The sequence below is a fragment of the Poecilia mexicana genome, unplaced genomic scaffold (assembly GCF_051168715.1).
Source record: "Poecilia mexicana isolate PSO_F unplaced genomic scaffold, ASM5116871v1 scaffold_21, whole genome shotgun sequence".
Taxonomy (NCBI): domain Eukaryota; kingdom Metazoa; phylum Chordata; class Actinopteri; order Cyprinodontiformes; family Poeciliidae; genus Poecilia; species Poecilia mexicana.
In genome coordinates, this window is record NW_028263390.1 from 12,321,487 (window position 1) to 12,344,165 (window position 22,679).

The following is a 22,679-nucleotide window of genomic DNA, read 5'->3' on the forward strand; positions in this document are numbered from 1 at the left end:
TAACTTCAAAGTGGTTGGCTTTAATTTTGGAACCAGGAAAAATCTGAAACTGAAAAGACGGATCGATAGGTCACTGATTACAACTATTCAAAAAAAGCAAAAAACAATCGCTACTTGTTAATAGACTATATACGTTGACTGGCTATTTTCACAGTTTTACGGCTTATCAGTTTGCAAATTGCATACTTTTGATTAACAGTCAACTCAAATGGTGACAGCAGGCATTTGGCCTCAAACCTGAAGTTTTGTTCGACATATTCACTCCAACATAAATCTCCATAAAACCACAGCATTGTGAAATCTGCCGGCTGCAAAGTGCCACAAATAGCGTACTACTTTCTAAAGTACAACAAGAATCCTCAACGCGCCAGAAGCAAGTGTTTGTAGAAAAGAAAAGGGCCTTGATGAGGTGGCAGCACAGTCCAAGTACAGATCAGATAAGAAATTGAAACCCTATTCAGCACGGTGAAGAGAGTGAGTGGTTGGCAGCGAAGCTTGAAGCTGTCATTGAGAGCTGGGTCTAAAACAGACAGCAGTTCACTCTCTATTCATTTAGCATCATTACAGGCCTCCTAAGAGCCCTAATGGGCCTAATAAAAAGACAGAGGTAATAATGAGACTAGAGGGCTCTATATGAGCGAAGAAGAGCGGGAGGAGGGGGAAGAGTCAGGGGAACTGGAGAACAAGGAAGTCTGGCTGCGTGTGTGTGCGTGTGCGTGCGTGTGTGTGTGTGTGTGCGTGTGCGTGTGTGTGAGGGCTGACATAGGGGGGAAAGTGTTTGGAGTAAGACCAAGCAGAGAAAAAAAAAACGAGAGGACTAGGAAAGTGATGGTTTGCATTGAGTGAGGTCTTATAGCATCAGGCTTTAGCATACATTTAGAATTGTTTTGCACATGTACACAGCAATGTCTGGCAAATCAGCAGTCCCCTCCAGATTCTAGATCGTAACAGCTCTATTATCATTAATCTGGGGGCATGTCTAGAGGCGACCGAGCAACAACAGTGAGCCGCTGTGTTAAAAAAATCTAAACCTTCTCACATAAAATCATTTTAATATAATCTGTAAACTAAGTTGTTAGCTGCAAAATATGCATAAAAAAATTAAAAATCAGAGTTGCGCGTTTCTTCCTCAGTTCTCTGTATCTGAATGTTGAAGGACTTCCACATTAATGGAGCAATCTGCACTAATGACTCTTATTACCTCATCGTTAGGGCCATTTGCTCAGTGAGCTATGAGTGTAATGGTAGGCGTGGACTGTTAAACTGTAGGGACCCCTTTTTGTCTTAATTATTACTTGGTGACATTCTGACCTGGTGGCCCTGGGTAAAGTGTCCCCAGAGGGCCACGTGCCCCTTTAATATCGCTGTCAGTTCTGGATTTAGATGGTCGCAGCATAAAAGATCAATAACTCTACACAGGTAACGTAACACAGAGCATCTCTCAAAAGCTTTATGCCAAACCCATGAAAAAACCTGGAAATGTATTTTTAGATTTGGTGGTGGTGGTGGTCATTATTCGCAGAAAACAGCAAATTGGCTAAGAGAAGGGGGGGGAATATGTATCGAAGGTCCCAAGTGGCACCCAAGTATCCTCCATAGGCTCTGGTGCTGCTCCACGTGCCACCAATAAATCTGAAATTTTAAACTAATACCAGCAATGTCAGCGATACATTGTTGTTGGTCTGTTAAGTGAGGTCGTAAGAGAAAGTTGTCTTCAGGGTTGCTTCATAATTCTCTTTCTTTTTCTTTCCTACTTTCCTATGCTTGTGCAGAGTCTGCATGGGAAACAATATTTTGAAGGTGCCATTGTTCTTTTCTGGCAATTTGTAAATGCAAAACAGAGGTGCAAATACACCTGAAAAGTGTATTTGCACCTCTGCATGCTTTTATATTTAGTCTGGAAGTGAACATGAGTACAACCGCTTTCCTTCACTCAACTAATTAATATCACAACCACAACAGTTGTTGTGATAGTGAATTATAGTATTAACGAGTGGAGCATGAACGCGCTTTTATTTTGAAAACCCAAATCGCCCGGTTGCTTGTGTCAGCATCAGTCAAAATGAAGAATGGAGTATCTGACGGAAAGTGGCTTCTGTTGTGGTCTAATTGTATGTTTTAAATTTACTTTGCTTCCTTGCATAAATTAGATTTAAGATTCCAAAAAGTAAACTGAATTAAAATGTAGACAAGTAAAGACTGATGTTGCATTTTATTTTTGCTGTTTTGGCAAATTTCAGGTCTTACTTGATTATTTTCTTATTTTAAAAACCCAATACAAAGAGTAACTTGTTTTATAACAGAACAGGTTTTTTATATTTTTTTTGGATTTGCCATGAAAACTTTTTAAACAATGCTCCAAATAAACTCACAATCAGAAGTTTATAGTCATTTTAGTCCAAGTCATTTCTGTCAGGTGAGCATCGGCCAACAATGCAAAATGTTGTTTGAAATGCGGTGAAGACTTTGCACCCAGGCACTGGCATCACATAATTACTCAGTGGCAGCAGTGAAAGCTTGTGTCACCACTTAGCTAAAAAATTATGTTCTTGCTTAAAGTGTCAAACATAAATCTAATGACAAAACGGCAATTAGGGGAAACCCTGAACAGAAGGAGCAGCTGGTCAACATTTTATTTATTACATCACCCACAAGAGGTATGTCTCTATCACCTTTACACAAATAAAGAGTTTTGCCTTTTTTATGTGAAAGGGGCAGTGTTATGTAATTTTTTTTATTTTTAGCTTAGTTATCATGCTATAATTTTCTTCCCTCATGAAAAATATACCTGGAGTGTTGCCTTGATTCTTTCCTGTCTGCTGCCATCACCATCTACAATAACTCTTCAATTAAATGAGTTACAGCAACATTTAATTTGCCTTTGGGATCAATAAAGTATTTTTGAATTCGAATAGTTCTGAAAAGAATTTGCAACATTCAGACAGAAACAATGGGGAAGAGTCTTGGTATTTTGCAACAAGATCAGTTTTGCGTACAAAATGTATTTTCATTGGGATTTCAGTTTCATCTTTTGTGGTTCCAAGTTATCACATTAGATAGTTTTGTTTATTAGGAGTCATTTTCTTGGGGTTTTAATGTACACATTTTGTGATGTAAGCCTGTAATATCATAATAATTGTTTAGTAACGGAGATCGAGGCACATATTTTCAATTTAAACAAAAAACATGAAAGTATTACTTGCTTTTATAAAATGATGAGTACATTAAAAGCAAAGCTTAATTACTCATTTCTAACCTGCTCTTAAAAAACTCTTGTTCAAATTGTCGGTCTTAAATGAAAAAAAAAGGGGGAAAAACCCAAATTTGCATAACATGTCTTATTTAAGAATTAGTCAGCAAGCGGAAAGAGGGCCTCCAAATAAATCAATTCCTCCACAGGCTCTGTGTGGTGTCCTTAAGTAAGTAAGAGGATTGGTTTCTTTAAGTGTGGGATTGAAATGGAATACATTGACATGGGGCGGATCCCGGCCCCCAGACTTCCCCAGCACACCCAGTCAAATCAAAGGTTTCAGCTGCTCTTTATTGATTAGATTTTAGAATATGGGACTGGCTTCTCCCTGAGGTGCAGATGACTAGCAGATGTTAATTATCCTGTGTCTGTGCTTATCTGTGAGTGGGTAGGTGGTGGGGGGGTGGGGGGGTAAACTACCTTAGTGATCTCACACCCAAAGGTTGCAACAGAAACCTACACTACTCCTCTTCTTTCATCCTCTAGATTTGAATATAGATTTTTTTCAATTGGTTTCCAGCAAATCTATGCCACGTCTTGTGGTACGCTCTATTTGAAATCGGGAAGAGTACGATCCAAACAACATCGCTGCTCACCTGGGATATGTTTGGCCCAGCCGATGATGACCACAAGCTCGCGGTCAGCCAGGTCGCACAGGGTGGTCAAGGCCTTGATGTCGCCGTCAGGCATGGTCGGATCCGGCATGGCATAGATCTTCTCCGGCTCCACCACCAAGAGATGTGAAACAATCTTTGTCACTGAGAGAAAAAAAAAAAAAACAGGGACGTGTTCATTTGAACTCATTCGGGCTGGATTATAAATCGAAACAAGAATTAGATTGGTGGTTGAAGACTTCACAATCTTAATACTTACAGGGCTTTTTGGCTGGGGGAGGGAGGGTGAGGCCGAGGTAGGATGCATTCTCAGCATCCAACCTCCGTTTATACTTCTGTCTCCCACCTCTCACCCGGTCCAGACGTACGCCTGCATAACAGAAAGTAAAAATCCCATTTCAGTAAGCCTAAGCCAAGCAAAACAAGGTAAAAATTTAGAGTTTTACACCTGTTGGTATGATAAAGTGCTACATTTTACTGATTTATGCCTGCTCCAGTTTAGCTTGATTCAATATTTTCAAACTATGAACTATAAATAGAATAGAATAAAATAGAAATAGCCTTTATTGATCCGTAGACGGGGAAAACAATAGCATCAGAAATATAGGATCACACGAAAATGTCCAGAAGTGTTAAAAACATCAAATGATAACATTTTGTTCCAAGCCCAGAACCAGCACCAGATTGTTTGAAAAGCCAGTTCTGTTGAGGTCTGAAGAAGACTTGTCCTTTGGAGGTTTCAGCATACACTTGTGACACGTCAAGGATTATCTCCAAAGCCGTCACAAAGGACAAAAGGCTCAATGCACCTTACGTGCTGAATTTACAATCTCGCATTAAAACTTGTTTGAGCACTGAGGGAGAGCAAACAGATTTTACATGGTCAAGCAGAATTGAGTCGTGTGAGATTTCCCAGCGTCGCACATAAATTCCTTTGATTCCCCTGGAAACAAAAGAATCCGATTAGGATGGTCTTTCAATTTCCTGACACCGACTATCCACTAACCTAATTACCCGGTGTGCCCGAAGGGAGCTCATTCTTCCCAGCAAACACAGTGAGATCATTTTATGCCTGGCAGATTGAAGCTAAATCGAGAGCCCCTCTCCTAACACAGCTTTCCATTTGTACGCCTTAAAGTAATCAATAAGGCTTGCAAATAGACTTCTTGTTCTTTGAACACATGTGGATGTGGTTTTAATTAGTCAGTTAGGCAGCCAGGAGCAGGGTTTGCAGTAGATGGAGCCTTAGCTGCTGTTTTTAACATTTGCTTTGAGTTAGGGATGATTAACGACGCACAATGTTTAACATTATTTCCACAGTTCATCCCTTTTTGGGGATAGATAGACAATATAGATATTTCAAATCAGATTCCTTATTAACTCCACATATTTGCATGTGTAAGAAATGTTTATCTCTTCCATCCATCCATGAACTGTCAATACCAGCTTCTCCTTCTGGGGGTCATGGAGGGGCTGGTACCTATTTTATTTGGGCAGGTTATATGCACATCAGGTCGTAGTGAGTCATATAAAGGCATACAGACATCTTCTTCAAAGACGACATAAATGTAAAACCTCAATAATTTTATACAAATACACTTTTTTTTTTCTAGCTGTGCTCCTGTACAATTTTTACTAGCCTGATTTTCTGGGGGCTCCAATGATGTACACGTCCCTTTTAACTAAATAAACCTAAACTTTTACAGACTGTGTAAGATCAGTGTGATATTTAACAGGTATAAGCTATAAATGTATGACACAGAGGTAGGCTGCTGCTTAGTTTGAGTTGCGTTTAAATACACACACGCACGCACATGTGCACGCACACACACACACACACACACACACCCACGCACACACACACACACACTGGTTTCCCTACTGCGAGCTGCAACAAACGACAAGTGACCAAGCAGCCAGGGTTTGAATTCCAGGATCCACAGGGTCTGTTTGAACTGGAGCGTTCAACTGGCCCATAATTAATAGATGCTGACAAGAATTAAGAGCTTAGTGCCATCAATGTTCCAGTTTACAGCTCTGCTGAAAACTGCAGAGACGTGAGGCTGCAGGACACAGAGAAAGAAATGCAAAATAAAAAAAAAAAATAAAAAGGTATGGACAATGCAGAAGAGTGTGTGTGGGGAAAGAATGAAACAGAGCAGGTTGCTGTTTTTAGCTGAACGTATCAACTTTCTGCAAGATCTTTATTTTTTTCACTCTCACTCCTCCCCCCCTTGTCTGGCTCTACCTCTCAGCATCAGGTGTACATCTCCACCCTGATAAGGCTGCCGATGTCTGAACCGCCCTGTATTGGGTTATCCCCTCCTACGATGTGATAAGGAGCAGTACTGGGAATCTAACTACGAGACAGCCAAAAGCAGAAGGCATGAGGGGGATCATTGTCAGCACCCCATTCTACACTTCACAACCTACTTCAATACCAGCTTTACTGCTGCAGGACAATAAGTGTCCAGATTTTTTAAAATAATATAAAATATGTGTGTGTGTGTGTAGCCTCGGAACGATTAGTCCGTGAAACAGCAACAACGGTGGACAGTATGTCCTGATTGTGATTGTTTTTACATGTGTGCAGAAAGATGATGAGGTGTTTTTATATCTCAGCAGTCATTACAGTTACCTGACCCCAGTTTCCCTTTCCCATTCACGATCTTTATTGACTCACAGAAGCTACAAGTAAGTCACAAAGTCAGGACCTTCTTTCTGCAAGGCAACAGTGCTACCAACCATGCCACCATGCAGCCAAATTAGATAATGTTTTTATAATAATTACAATGACAAGAGAAAGTTGTTCTATTTTTCCCCAAGGTTATTAAACTGTAAAGTCTCATGCCTGCACTGGTCATCTGCGCACCTACTTCTAAAATTTATTCAGAAAAATTCTCCAATATTATATTAAAACTGAAAACCAATATATTTAAACCAGCGTCGACATTAATTTTGTTTTTATGCAAACGGGACTCTGTGGAGAGCAGATCCCGTCACACACATGTGCATGTGGCCCATTTAGCGAAGAGTGTGCGCGTCCACGCTGCCAAACCAACATGCGTGCATATGTGTGTGAATGAGTGTGTGGGTCTCACGCGACTATTTTCAGCTCCTCACCTGTCAGGAGCGCTTCTTTCTGGAGAATGTGTCAGAACTGGCTGACTGGCTAGCGCTGCCAAAGGGAGATTAGGAGCTCCCTATTTTAGCTGGGAAAAAAATCAGATGGATGCACCGCAACACCCCCGCCCTCTCCTCCTCCTGAACACACACTCGCCCCCAGCTAAGCACACAGGCCTTGCCCTTTCAGCACAACTGCTGAAGGGCGGGTGTGCTAGCCTGGGAAGAGTTACAGTACGAGCATTGGATGGATTGTGTTTGATTGCTGGGTGGGCTGAAGAACTGTGGTGGAATTTAAGGGGATGGTTGGTGCCCCCACCTGCTCCAGTCCCTTACAGGCCAGAGTTGTTCTCCCACAACTGTGAACACTGGCATCATGTTCAATACTTCCACCAGAACCACAAATCCGCCTGTAATCGACAACATGTGAGAAGCTGGGTTGATTCGGGACCCTCGGTGTGCTGAGTTCGAGGTGACGACACGGACTGTTGATTGGGCAGCAGAGGAGCAGAAAGCAAGGCGGGGTGCTGGCAGGAAGCGTGTAACTCAGGGTCTGGTTCCGTGTCGCCTGTCAGGGGTGATATACATTTGACATGTGTGTAAATGAATGCATGTTTGGAGTGTGAGAGGGTTGTAAAGAGGTCAGCGCTTCACCAAATCCCACCCCCCCTTTCTCTTCAGAAGAACACGTGTTAGCATCCGTGTCTGATCTATCACCTGCCAGACAGTGAGGACAGGCCAGCGGAGAGTCTCTGGGTGGCCGCTGACTCTCAGCTGGGTTATACCAGAGACCCTGACAGCCTAAAAGCAAAAATGCGGCTCAGAACGTGTGAAAATCGGACTAGCAGAGGGTCAAAGGGTTGTTCGGTCCCTAAACCTTGAATAACGAAAGGAAATACTAAGCCTGTAAAGACAGACTTTGGGTATATCTTTATTTTGATGATGTAACCTTAGTGTATAGATTGGTTTCCGATCTAAGCCCATTGATTGGGAAGGGACCTGACAGTCTGTGATATTGGATATGGCTTCACTAATCTTTTGTGTATGTGGCTGGAGGAAAATAAGGCTGTAACATTACTCCGGTAGCCACGTTCGGTCAGGAAAAGATGGCTGATCCCTATCTGTGGTCGGAGCGAGAGCGAGACAGCGGTGTGGGTTGCCAAAATAGTCTGGCAGCTTGTGTTCATCCACCGCATTACAGCAGTGTCAGAAAATCTCTACAAAAACACCCAACTATGACTAAAACATCCGGCTCTAATTTCAAAAGAGCAGCGGCTTAAGTGTCCTTTATTCACACTGTTAAAGATTTTCATTCACACCAGAAATTCAGCAGGGCTGCAGCCTTGTTTTCTTCTGTTTCAACATGTTAATGTGTCAACATTATCGGATGACGGCTAAAGACACAACTAGATGTTGCCACAGCATGAAAAAAAAAAAATAAAAAATACAAAAAATAATTTCTACAATCTGCAGAAATGACAATAGAAGTAAAATCACACAAATTCAAAACAGCAATAGCAAGCTATGACTTTACCTTTACGCTACACAGTAACACTAAAGAGTATTAGCGCTTCTATTAGCAGCGTGCGGCGACTCCTGGCGCTGGGTACTGACACCATACCTTCTGCAAGCTGTAATTACGTTAAGGTTTTTCCATTGAACTTGTGACCTTTTTATCAGCTGCAGCTCCTAAAAAGGCACCTGCAGCTACCGCTCAGCCAGCAGGGATTTTATAACACAGACCAATACAAAGTCTCTAATTAGAAGTTTAAGGAAAATAATGCATGGTGAAAACTGTGGCATGTTTAACATATTCAGCTTATTTGGTAACTCTGGAGGAGCTGCTGCTAGCCACAGCTCATGAACAACAGGACAACTCTACAAATCCAGCCTTCATAGAAGATGCAGATGAAAGAAAGAAACAAAATATTCTACCAAAGTTTACCAAAACAAATGAAGCAAACTTATGGAAGAAGAGACAAAAATTTCACTTTTTGTTCTACATTCCAAAAATATGTTGAAAAACTAATATTGCACATTCCTCTGATCACACAGTCCTCATGCAATTGTGTGGCAGTATAATTGTATGGGAAGGCTTTCTGTTTCAGAGACAGGGAAGCTTTTCGGAGTTTATTACTGGAGCAAAATACCTGTTGAAACTGAGGAGGAAGCAGGACTGGAACGCTAAACATGCAGCCAGAGCTTGAATGTTATTCTAAAACATATTCATGTATTAGAATGGCTCAATTTAAAATATTGGCCTAAATCCAATGAGAAATCTGAGGCAGCAGATTTTCACAGATGCTCTCTGTCAAACCTAGCTGAGCTTGGGCTATTTTTACAAAAACAAATTAGCAAAAGTTTTCGTTTTTAGCTGTGAATGACTGTGACATGTGAACAAACGGACAAAAGAACAAACAAACGAATGACTATACATCATTAATCCCCAAGGGATTAAAAAATTCCAGGGGGTTCTACAAAATATTAACTTAGTTGGTTAAATAAAAATGCATGTCACACTTTTCAGATGTTTATTTGTAAGAAATATTTGAAGCAGTCTATAATTTTCTTTTCACTTCCAAATAGAACAAATAGTTCAGATACTTTTGCAAGACACTCTATGTCCTTTTATCCTGGACTGATTTATGACTGACCAATATTTACCAATCCTGTACACAGGTTTTCACAGTAGTCCTGAACTAACACTGAACACCAAACTCATCTGAAACCAGCAAACAGTGTTAAGACTTAGTCCACTGGTTTGTGGCAGGTGTCAAAATGAAGAGGGCTATTTTTTTTTCAACCTGCTACTAATGCTGAAGCGCCCAAGCAGCTGGTGCTTTATGATGAAGGTTGGCAGAGGGCACATTATCAAGAAATATCGGACCCTTTTAAAACAACTGACCGCACTGCGCCCCAATGTTTGGCGCTACTGCGCTCTAGCTACTAGAGAAGTGGCAATTAGTTGAAGTTTGCAAGAAATCATAATTTCGCCATAATTCTTATTTTTTCACTGTTGCTTGTTCTTAGCAGTGTGTTTGAATATTGCTTACATTCATACATATTGATATATTTTTACACACATTTATCTTAGCAGTACCAAAAAGACATAGGGCATGGCCAATAACTGAAACCCGAAATGTGTTTTTCAACTCCTCACATATTAACTTATGAAAACCAAACTTCTCTTTCTTAAAGACTATCTGAGTCCAACATCCAAAAGCTCTCTCAAGTCTACAAAGAGTCAAAACCACAGTAAAATTAAAGTCTATTTGTCAGCTAATTAAACACATAAAAATCTGAAAAGTATGGCATCTACCAGCTCTACAAGTCCAGTACAATCGCCTCGTTCGTGAGTCCCCGAGTGAATAGAGCATGCCTGTGTTTAAAATAATCTCATAATAAAAGCAGCTGCTCTGAAGACATCATGAAGACCAGCATTCATCTGAAAAGCTGCCAGGAGCTCCATGCTAACTCTGGAAGAGAAGCAAAGTTAATCAACCCAGGTGGGAGTGTCTGTTGACAGAACTCTAATGCTTGTTCACTCTACAAATCTAGGAGAGGGTTGATGCTTACCATCCAGCACAACAATGATCCTGAAAATACAAAGCTACAATGAAATGGTTAAGAATATAACCATTTCATTGTTATATGAAATGATTATATTTCATATAACAATGAAATAAAATTTCATTGTTATATGAAATATAACAATGAATGCTGTTAAATTTTGTTTAACAAAATTTAACAGCAAATTTTGTTTAACAAATTTGCTGTTAAACAAAATCACTCTAACTCAGATATAATGAGCTGAGCAAATGTGTGCAAATGTGCAAGGTTGTAGGTATAATTGCACAAAATATTGACCTATCAGAGTTAACTGCTACTTTATTTTAGTCGCTTCAATAAACTCCCTTTAAAATACACTGACGTTTGTGAAAACCTGTTACTTGTTATGAACACTTTTTGCAAAATGCCGCTCTCAGAGCCGCACAGTGGCGCCCGGGGTTTTTTCTCAGACTTTAATATGGTATGTTCAAGTATAAAAAATATGGCCTGATGATGAAAACCTCAGAGATAAAACTCAGGTAAAAATGCAGTTTAAAGCTGCAGCACAATGAATGTTACAGATGCAGCAGAAGCAAGACGCCTTCATGGAAATGAATCAAGAGTCAGACATGAGTACAGTCTTGCATTATAATGGCAGCTACTGGCCTCAAACATGAGACATGCCTTGTGTGCCCAGAACGTAGCAAAACAGAGAGAGTGAGGGTATGATTTTAGGAAATATATAGCTGTTAGTGAGGCTTTAAATCCAATTCTTAAAATGCAGTTTTTTGATTTTTATGAATCGTGTATCATTCAATTAATTGTGACAATAATTAAACTGAATTGAAAAGTTAGGCATTTTTTTAACATTGTTGTATAAATCTGTTTACTTGTATTATATTTAAAAATATGTATTAGTTTATGTTATTCTGTAAAAAGAGAGCACAAACAATATTATGTATTCTTACTTCACATATGACAATATCCTATTTTCATGCTGGAATTTTAACACATGACAGTTCATTCGGAAATGTAAAAGGAAGCCAACGCTAAACCTTTTATATTTAAATTTCGCCATATAAAAACATATATTTTTTTAGCGTTAATGCATAAATACTTATGTAGCTGAGTTTTTTTTCAGGTTAACGCATAAATAAAAAAAAAGAAAAAAAGGAAAGAAAGAAAAGAAAATCTATCGGCTAGATTTTCCTCCAGTACTCCCAGAGGTCTCTCACCGGAGGAAAAACAACACGTGCAGGAAGTGAGGCGGCATGTTCGGAAAGCATTTAGCGGATCAATACGGCAGAAGCAGGAGAGGGGAAGCAAGGCAGACTCAGACGGAGCAGGAGAGGGAGAGACACCCAGAGCCCAGGGGAGAGGAGAAGTCCCCGGGGGAACGCTCTGTGCGCTTTTCAAGAGTACTGTTACACATTTCACTCAGGCTCGGTAAGAACATCCAACTCAGCAGCATTTCCAAACTGTCTGTGTTAAGCACACAGAGGCTCATCGGTGCGGGGAGAGCTAAGTAAGTAAGTGGTGGGGGATCTCCACACTGTCTTCTAAAGGCCAAAACATCTGTGCATAAAAGAGTCGTCTTCCATCTGTTCTGGTTGGTCCGTACGCCTAAGCTAAATTTACTTATGATCTTAAGAAAAATGAAATAATACACGTTCAGTTCTTCTGATGAAACTTTTAAATAGAGACAAAAAGATTTTAGTTTTTGCTTGATTTTCCAAAGTGCCTAGAAAAAATTATTCAAAACTTTTTTTCAGTAAATAATTATTTCTCAATAAATAATTGTTTCATATTATTTATTGAGAAATGAAATAAGTACACCATCTTGTAGAATTACTTTGTAGAAACAGCTTGACAGAGTTTTCTTTCTAATTATTTCCTGCAAAATAGCTCATGACGATTAAACTGGATGGAGAGTAAACGTGAGCATGTCACAGATTATTGCTGAATTTTTGATCTGGCCTTTGACTTGGCCATTTTAACTCATGACAATATGCAGCAATCAAAGTGACCCAATTGCAGTCCTGCTGGAAGTTCCCTAGTCTTTCCCAACCTCTCAGAGGTTTTCTTCCAGGATTGCTCTGCATTTACCTCTGTCCGTCTCCACATGTGTTGCCCTCTTTGGTCTTTGTTTGTTCACTATTGTTCTCTAACAAACCTCTGAGGCCTTCATTGAACAGCTGAGAGTAAATTTCATACAAATTGGATTAAGAATTAGAATGCTTTAATGGTAATTGTTTGAACTCAAATTAATTTAGAATCATTTGAGTAAGGGGGACTGACAACTTTTACAATTCATACTTTTCATGTTTTCATTTGTGAAAAAAAAAATCCACTTCTCAATTTATCCACTTTCTTGTGGATAATTACTAGAATTTTTTCACCTAAAATGCTAGTAAAATAAATCAGTTGTTATTATAAGACAAGTTTTGAAATATGGAGCGATTATGATGCCTTTTGCAAAGCACTACATTGAAAAGGAAACCAGAAGCAAAAAAGTAAATAAGATTATCATGATGTTGCTGAAAGGAATGTTTGCACCAGATGTTGAAATTGTCTTCCTGATAACTGTTGTCTACAGAGCATTCAGTGATTAAATTAGGCAAACAAAATCGCACCAGTGAAGAGAATATGGTTGAAAAGTGAGTAATCAGACTCACCTTCCTTCAACATGCCAACTTTAAGACATTTCATGAAACGGCAGGCCTGGCAGGACTTTCGTCTCCTCTTGGTAATCTCACACTCATTGGTTGCCGGACAGCTGTACTCGATGTTTCCTGTTGAAGAAAAGGTAGATCAGTTCCCACAAACCTTAGAAATAATAATAATAATAATAATAATAATAAAACGTACTTTAAGACAACATATAGAATATATGAATGAAAACAACAAACCCAAACTGACCCCATGTGGCATCTTTGTAGATGAAAGGGGTTTTAGAGGCATTTGCTTACAAACCAGTTCGGCTTCAGCATGATTCAAAAACACAATTAGCTTCTATAATGCAGGAGTTCTTTTCTAAAATATTTTCCCCCTTATATAGAGAATGAATGGACCAAGCAGCTGGACTAGCTAAGGATCCTGTATCATATAACAAGGCTAAATCTATTATTCAAGTCTGTCTTGATGGGTCTTGGCTCACTATGAATATATCTTCTGTCCAATTTAATCAGTCTGATCCAAAACAGTCATTACTGAATTTGCTGCAGTCAATTTTTCTTTTTCTTTTTCTGAATTAATATGTACATAAAAGCTGATATAACTCCCTAGAATCCTACGACTCCAGAGTCCATGACTGGAAGCCCAGAGATGTATCAATGCTACCTAAATACAGCAAACCAGGTGTTGTGGGTTGCAAATCTGCCAGAACTACATACAACCAGCACTACAGCCCCCCGCTCTAAAAAACTCACACAACCCCCCGTCGGTCAAGGAGAAGGTGCCAACATTTGTCAGAATCCTTGGCATAGATGGTGCCGGCGGGGTCACGAGCACAGCGCGGGGTCCAGGGAGCCACGCCAGGATGTTGGCAGGGACTGCTGCTGGATTTAGGCTAGGTGAAGTCTAATAAACCAAGAGGCTTTAGCAAAATGGGGAAAATCCTCTTCACTCCAGCTCTCATGTGAACAAACACATGCTGCTCAGTGTCTATATAGTGGCATCTATTCTCTGTATCTGTTCGAAAACTGATTCGGAAACATATTTCTAGAGTTGCTTTTATCAGATGCGAATGTTGAAGGTGGATTTTTCCAGCATTGCATGCTAGTCATGAACCACAAAACAGCAGGATTCAGATCAGTCAACCAACAATGTAAACTGCCTAGGTAATGTAATTTCCCAGGATAGTGTGAGACACCATCAAAACAACTTAAATATGCCACGGAAGACCCAGAATAAATGGTCAGTCTATCACAAACATGCAATTAACATTAAAACCACTTTAAAAACATCCCAGACACACTTATCTATAGAGGTAACATAGTTTGAAGGTTTTGCAGTGGAAGTGTAAAGATGTCGGTGCCATCATAAGATAACAGCAGGGACACAATCTTTTCAGGACAGAAACCAGGAGCTGCACAAGGCTACTGACAATCACAATTAATTCTAGATTAATGCAAGGTAATAAGGGATTGACAAGTTCTAATAAAGTTTTGTTAAAATTCCTTTCAAACCTGATAATCATCACTCACTTCACTATACCATCACTGAAAATGTGATCTTTGACAACCGATTCTTCTGATCTATGTATGCATTTCACCAGATAATGAATATTTGTATTTAGAACAAGTTAACGGTAGTAAAAGCATAGTAAAAGCAGACTCCAAGCAAGAGCTTTTTAATACATGTTTTCCCTATTCTGTTTGGCAAAGTGTTTTACAAGGAAATTTATTTAATCACAAATGGAACAAAAAAAGTTTTCAGCACAAATAATCCCAGACTTTTGTTTAAAAATTACTGTTAATCATTGAGATAGCTAAAAAAGCACTTTTTTCCAAAATTACTTAGACTGCTTGCTGCTGCAGGTAAGATACTGGATAGTAATAGATGCCCCACAGAACCCCATTTTTTAAAAAAAAATCTGACATCTGATATTTAAATTTTGCGTGTAAACTAATTTTTTTTTTATGACAAAGACATTTTGTCATATGTTAATGCGTTTTTTTAAACATTAAATTAAAATATAGTCTTGTTTTTATTATCATTATCATTTAAAACACATAATTCCTGAAAATGAGAGCATCTCAATAAGCGAGTTTTAGCTAAGATAAGGCAAAAAGAGAAAACACTCTGTTATTTTTTTCCTCATGTAGTATTAAAATAACCTTGTTTGCGCATGTCTGTGTGTGTGTGAGTGTGTTTGTGTGTGGTGAAGGTGGGTTGTTGGACTTAAATTGCCTATGTCTAAAAGCTCACTGTCGGCATACCCTCTTAGTTAATCAGGTCTTGTGTCCACCTTTATTTCTCAAAGGACATTTCAACCACTCTAATATCCTTCCTTAACCTCTCTTATTTTCCCCCTAAATGTTGATATATTATTATGCCATGCTATTATCTACGCGCCAATCTCCACTCAAGCTGGACCTCTCCTTGTTCTCCTCCTTTACTGGGGCCGGGACCCCCCTCCCTGATTACCATTCCATTAAAGTGGCTTCTCCTTTCTGTGAATGACCACGTCCCCACCGTCCCTTGTCCCTTTGCGTTTATTTAGAGGACTCCTCGATGCAGACCCTCCACTGTCTCCCATCTCTGTTATTGCCACTGCAACACGTGCTTGAGCTTCTAATTGACCCCCGTCTCCTTTTCCCCTTGCTTATGGGCTACGGGGGAGGGAGGTCCGAGGACAAAGAAGAGACGTGCACCTCTATTCTCCTTTCTTGACTTTTCTTCCAATGAAATGCCTGGCTCTTAATTACAGTCACCCAACACTGATTATTATTGACTGAAACTCCCGTGGCTCAGGACGAATGACGGACAGATTAAGCTCGGTACTAGGCTGTCCTCCGCGAAGGAGAGCAAGCAGAAGGAAAAAGGAGAAAAAGGACAGTAGAAAGACGGTCTTTACTATACTGACTTGTTCCACCTAAATCATGTTCATAATGATTCTTTTTACAGTATACTTAAAATGATTGCAACTGAACGTTGAATTAAACAATTCAACTTAGTCTAGACATCTGCAATTTCTCGAGTTTCGGTCAATACACAAATTAGTCTCGTAACTTAAACTAAGGTTTAAGAAACATGTGCACAGTTGAAAATGCATGTATTTTGACCTGAATGTCGAATTTTCTCTTCATAAGAAGACTCCTAAACTTTGTTGAAGTCTTAAAATAATTTCAGTTTATTCCTGAGTTAACACACTGCTGTTTCTATGTATGTATATATATATATATATATATATATATATATATATATATATATATATATATATATATATATATATATATATTTGTTTTCTTTTAATTCTGAAAGCACTGAATCTCTTTCATGATTTTGACCATTTCTCATTTTCTGCAAATACAAAATTTTTGCTTGGAATTTCAGACATGTTGTCAGTAGTTCAAAGAATAAAAGAACAAGGTTAATTTTACTCAAACATATACCTACAAAAAGTAAAATCAGACAAAATGAGAAACAGGATTCTTCCTGTTAAAGGGAAGTTTTCCTTTCCACCTTCCCAACACGCAACAGGATTTATGCTGCAACAAACTATCTACTGTCGCTTTTTCCCAACTTCACTTATAAAACTAATGCAAGATGATTTTTTTGTAACACCTTTAATTTGAAATGAGGACATTTCATTTAAAGAGGGGGAAGTATGTAATTTGATTTATTTTTATTTTTCAATTAATTAGGTTACATACAGCTATTTATTTAACTTGATCTATAACTAGAAATTGTGCTATGCCTTTAAGAGGAGCTGTTTCCTTCTTCTTCGTAGTTTTTTTTTATTTTTAGGAGGGCCCGAGACGGTTTCTGTTTGGTTAACATGAAGGTTGAATGAACGTGTGGACAGCTACGCTATTCCCCATCAGTGTTCTCCACCCACGACTTCCTATTTTATGGTAACAGAGATTTACCCCACATCGTAGTGTTATACTAAGATCGATCGGGAATGCATGTAATTAAATAAAATTGACTACATCTCTTGGATTGCATTTGAAAAATACCTTGAGACAACATCTGTTGTGCATATCTTTCCCATTTTCAAGGTTTGTCCAGTTGCTTATGCTTTGCTTGGAAATGTGTTACTGCCCAGCGAGGCGTCAATAGGAGAAAAATATTTTTCACTCTAAAGCTGCAACTCACAGGAGTCTGTAAAACCACAAAGAGACTTTGAAAAATACCTTGTATCGTCCTTTTAAAAAAGGCTTTGCAGGCCTCACAAGAGGCGACGCCGTAGTGGTACCCTGAGGCAATGTCGCCACACACCAGGCAAAGCCTCTTGGGAATGGCATTGAGCATGTACTCGCACTTAATTGGCGAGTCGTCCGCCATGCTGCCGGAGCACTCCTCATAACGGCGTAAGCACGCACTGCCGCCACCGAGCATGCCCGGGTTGAACATTGGAGGCGAGTCTAAGATGTGGGAGCGCCCGCCACTGCCGTTAATGTAGCCGCCACTGGCGTCTGAGTTGCCGCTGGGACTGTGATGGCTGCCGGTGTCTACGAGTGAGGAGGACGGACTGGAGGGCTCAGTTTTGACGTAGGAACCACAGCTGGAGGGTAGATGTCGGTCGTCAGTGGGCATTCTGGTCAGCAACCTGGAGAAACGCATAGAGGGTGACACTTGTATGGGTACATACAGTTTGATTTATCAGGTAATTTTCTGCTCAGATAGTCTTAGAATAAAACAACTACTTTTTAAGGTTATGTATAAATACCAATGTAATCTTTTCTGAAGAGATATACGATGTGTATCACTAAACTGCAGTAGAAAAAAAAAATCTCTCCTTGGCTTTTAACCATCATCAGTCCATCATTCTGTGAGAAATTCATCAGCTGGTTCATCTGAGTTTGATAGATTACGTTACACAACCATTAATGTGCTGGAATGCCAAGCAGAACACCGACAGAGCCCATTCCTCTCAGGCAAAATAGTAACTAACGACCATGTCAACAGATGCTCCATACATCTTGAAAACAATGCCTACAACTGGCCGTCTGCCAGAAGCAAATGAATGAATGAACGAATGAATGAAAGCTTAGAAGGCTGTTAATGGACAGAGAGGTGTTACACTCAGCATTTGGGGGATTGTGGGTAATAGATGACCAAATCGATAGTCCTGGTTATTTTGCCAGCGGATGATGGTGCCAGATTACTGCTGCCTCGGTTGGAAGCACTGACCTGGGAAAACATTTTTGTTTTTCATCTTATTCAGGGTTCCTGAAAGTCTTAATTTAAAATGTTAAATGATATATTTAAGCCTTAAAAGCCCTTAAATATGTCAAGATGTTTCAACCTATGTCCTAAATTACGTAGCTACGTCCTAAATTTATTTGACTGCTCATTTATGGCTTTTTACTCTTCTTAATTTTTTGGCAGGCATTTATATTATCCAATCCATTGTTATTCTACTCAAGGATTTTGTCTGTTATTGTTTTGACAAAACAAGGCTCAGGACATAAAACGACTCTTTGGGGACAGCTATATTTTTTTTCTGTGAAAGAAAATATATTATTTTAGTTTATTTAGGAACTTAAAACTCAAATATTCGAGCTATTTTATTCATTACCAGCTTTTTCTCCGCATGAAAATATAGAATAAACGAGACTTGGCTTTAAAACAATGCTTTCAATACTTGAATAAGATCTGACATCAATGACATATTGAGTTAACCACTCCAGAGCCAAAATCACCAGCTTAAGATGAAAAAGTTAAATTTTCTGTGCTTTTTAACCTATTTAGTAAGGTAAAGGTGTGTGTTCACTGCAGGATCCTTTAAGAGGAGACCCTTTAGCTACGCCATTTCCTCTGCGGGAACCAGAGGCATTTTGGTCACCAGAGCTGACCATAGTACCTGCATGTACCCCTTAAACTCAGAAAGGGAGACTTACCCTGAGTTATAGATGAAGTTTTGTGGTGGAAGGATGCTAAACATTTCACACGAGTGAAATGTTCTCAACATTTTGTGTCCATTCTCTCTCTCGGTTTACGACAAAAATGATTGGCATTAATTCGCAAACGCACATGAGAAGTTGAGATCTGAGCTTAATTGCCATAGCGTTACATTCAAATGCATTTAGAAATAAATTCGACCTATTGGAAGGATGAATTAAATCGATTAAATGAAGTGCAGACTTCCTCTTTCTCTGAGAGAGGGTACACACTCTGGTCAAAATAACAACAGCAGATGATCATGAGTTATGAACTGATTGTAAGCAGAAGCGGACATGCTGCAGTTTCTGCAATTTCTGCTTATCACGGCTAATGCTCCTTTGGGACATGTAACACAGGTTTTGAGTCATAAAAATCAATGGATTGTTTTAAACTGCAACTGGCTGAAGCAAAAACAAATGTGTGAACCAACCCACTTTGCTGTGACTGGTTATTTCTAACATGCATCTCCTGTCATTGGTTATTCGTTATAGTTACTCTGAATTTGAGAGTGTGCATGTGTGGACTTCTATAGTTCTGTTTTGTTGTAATTTGCAGAAAACAACAGATGCATTGTTTTACCATGTAACATTGTTTCATGTGCTATTCTTGATTGAACATATTTAACTGATTAACCTTGGAATCAAAAGCAATTTTAATTCTGTTTGAGAATATTACTGCAGTGAAGCATTCACACCATTTCTTGCGATCACAGCTTCAGTTTATTCACCTCAAAGGTGAATAAACCTTTGAGGTGTTTATTCACCTCAAAGGTGAATAAACATGAACTTAATTTCTGCATCAGCGAAATTAATTTACAGTTAAAAATTTTTTTAATAAGGTAAGAAGAAACTATGGAAGATTTGAATGTGACTGTGGCAGAACAACTAGTTATAGTTCAACTGCTAAAATAATTTTATTTACTGGAACTTCTGGAGTCAGTGCAGTTTATTTAAGCTGTTGTAGTCATACTCATCATCAAAATTTGGAGTGTTTTGTATTTAGCATTTAAACTGTAACTGACCTGCAGCAATCTAAAGTTAATGCTGTTTTGGCCTGATTTCTTTTTTTTCAATCACATTATGGACTCAGTTATTTAAAAGAAACTCAAAGAGATGAAAATGAATTGTGTAAAAATAATAAACATAACTATGACTAATACTTAAAGTTTACATCAATAAAGAAATTAAAAAGAAATTGTAATTTTAATTTAAAATGACAAAGTCTGTCAGTGTATGTGTACAGAATATTCGGTAATAAAATTAGGCCTGAGCTGGAGTTTGACTCTGTCCATGTTTTTATTGCCACATTAAAAATGTCAGCTGGACAGTGTACCAAATCACAGTGATCACTTCAATATAGTTGAGTCCCAGAATTGTGATGGCAAAATGTTTCCTGGATGCAATACTTAACAGATTGTTATAGGGTTTTTGAATTACATTGTATATTTGGACGTTTGAGTAAACTTTCCCTGTCCTTGATCTTAACACCTGACAAAGATTTTAGTGACAAGACTGATGAAAATGTGGCTCAGACTTCAAGAATATCAGGGTCCTTCTTTAAAGAGCAATGCACTTTCAGAAATGTTGCTGTTTCTAAAAAGCTGCTTAGAAAGGACCGTTGCATAAATCATTTTGGTCATTTAAACGTGGACAAGTCTTTAAAATCTTGAAGCCAATGTCTGGCCACCTTCTGCAATTTACATGCAAGAACATTTAGAGGGACCAAACAGACTCTAGGCAATGTTCCCACATCCTGCTTAATCAACGACTGATCGCCACCAATATCATAATTGCAACATTCAGCAGTTGCATATTTTCCTTCATTCTTACAAAAACTCTCATTTGGCTAAGGCAAGGTATATTCTTTTGGTTTCTCTTTTTTTATTTTTCCTAAGTGCTCTTGAGGGTTGCCCCCTGTTTTAGATCTGGTGCTAATGGTAAGGGATGTCCTTTTCCTCTTTGCATTAAGTCACTAAGTCTTCGGGCTCTGACAGCATAGAACTTCTCTTAAGTGCTAACGCACAGAGGATGGAAAGAGGGATGAAGATAGCCTCCCTCCCCTCAAGCCCGGATCGGATCTATCGATTCCTCCGCTTCCTTCCTGTTTAAGATGAGGCATGAGAAAATAACCCCCCCTCTTACGGATCCCAGACGTTCCTTATGCATTTTTAATTAGTCAGGACTGTTAACATAGTGCGAGATGGAGCGATACAACATTACGTCTTCAACATGAAGCCATTGTGGTTTATAAAAAATTCACAGTGCTCGTGTTAAATCTTGTTGAAAATCAGCATGTGCTTACAGTCAGTTTGGAGGGCAGATTTTTTTCCCGTCAGAGGGAGGTGCAGAAAGCGGCGTGGTAACAGTTAATACATCATCACAGCTAGATATGGGGGGGAATCCCTATGGAATAGTACATTGTGGCGTTGGTAAAAAGTAGTTCATTCCACACTTAGCACACAGCAACGCTGGGGAGATGTTTTTTGTTACGTTTAATGGAAATTTCTAATGGGTCCTTTCAGATCTGTCCAAATGAAATAATGGCACGAACCACCGATTCGCACAGACAGAAATAGGTATGTAGTTTCATAATTTGGTTTTCTTCCTCTTATTGTAATGAGACATGGAGTTCTTAAAGTGTAGGCTGACCCTCCTCGTTGTGTCCCTTGGCAAAACACACACACTATCTCAAACGCCTTGCACCTAATATCTAATAGGTTAGTGTGTGCTCCGCTGCGCAGAAAAATGGTACAAACAGAGCAGACAAGCAGGACTCATCAGACAGACATGAAGGTCACCTGCCTTCTCTGTTCTGCTGCTGTGAGACGGTCCCACTGTGGACGCAGCAGACACGGGTTTCCGTCTGTCCATCACACGGCAAGAATGAGACTTCACTACTTACGGAAAGCCACTGAGCCGTCCAGACGGCTTAAAGTTAGCAACACGAGTCAGCTGTGATTTCTTTATCCAGCCTGAAAATGCCTCGGCGGAGCACTTTACGAAAAACTCTAATGTTTGCATATGTCAATTATAACCCAATCTAATTCTGCAACTGTCGATAATAAATTTACATCCAGAACCAAAACATGCATGTTTGAAAGAATCCTCAGCACGCCTTTATTGTAGGTATCCTAATCTTACATTTCCTCACCAAGGGAACGCGTGAGTGTTAAACTTGGGGTTAAGCTTGTTGCAAGCAGTGCAGCGTAAATCTCTGTGCAGAACATACAGCCAAACATGGAAGAACACAGAAGGACAGAAGCAAGGAGCCATGCATGAAATTAGTTCATTAATCTTTCCATGATAGGCCGTCCTTGTTTGGGGCAAACTCTATCAGCTTTAAACTGAGTGGCCCGAACCACAAAACACATAGATTACGCCGTTAGTCCATGGTATCAGTGTGTCCGGGAAATGAATGGTCACGCGTGGCGAAAGGCGGGAAGGGTGGCTGTGCATGTCGTCCGGGGAGTTAAGCAGGAGCAACAACACACAAGGGGTGATGCGGGTATTCGCATCATAAATCAAGGTCAT

General features: G+C 39.4%; 1 protein-coding gene across 1 annotated transcript in view; it reads right to left on the reverse strand.

Annotated features, from left to right (window-relative positions):
* The window catches only part of LOC106919680 (steroid hormone receptor ERR2-like), a 32,017-nt gene extending 14,211 nt beyond the window's left edge, over nucleotides 1–17,806 (reverse strand). Inside the window, exons 1-4 of the mRNA XM_014990208.2 lie at nucleotides 17,397–17,806; nucleotides 13,212–13,328; nucleotides 4,124–4,234; nucleotides 3,847–4,008 (exon numbers count right to left, since the gene is read on the reverse strand). Of these exons, the coding sequence (XP_014845694.2) occupies nucleotides 3,847–4,008; nucleotides 4,124–4,234; nucleotides 13,212–13,328; nucleotides 17,397–17,799 (793 nt within the window). The 5' untranslated portion in view covers nucleotides 17,800–17,806. The remainder of the gene's footprint in view (nucleotides 1–3,846; nucleotides 4,009–4,123; nucleotides 4,235–13,211; nucleotides 13,329–17,396) is intronic.
* Nucleotides 17,807–22,679: the final 4,873 nt, after the last annotated feature.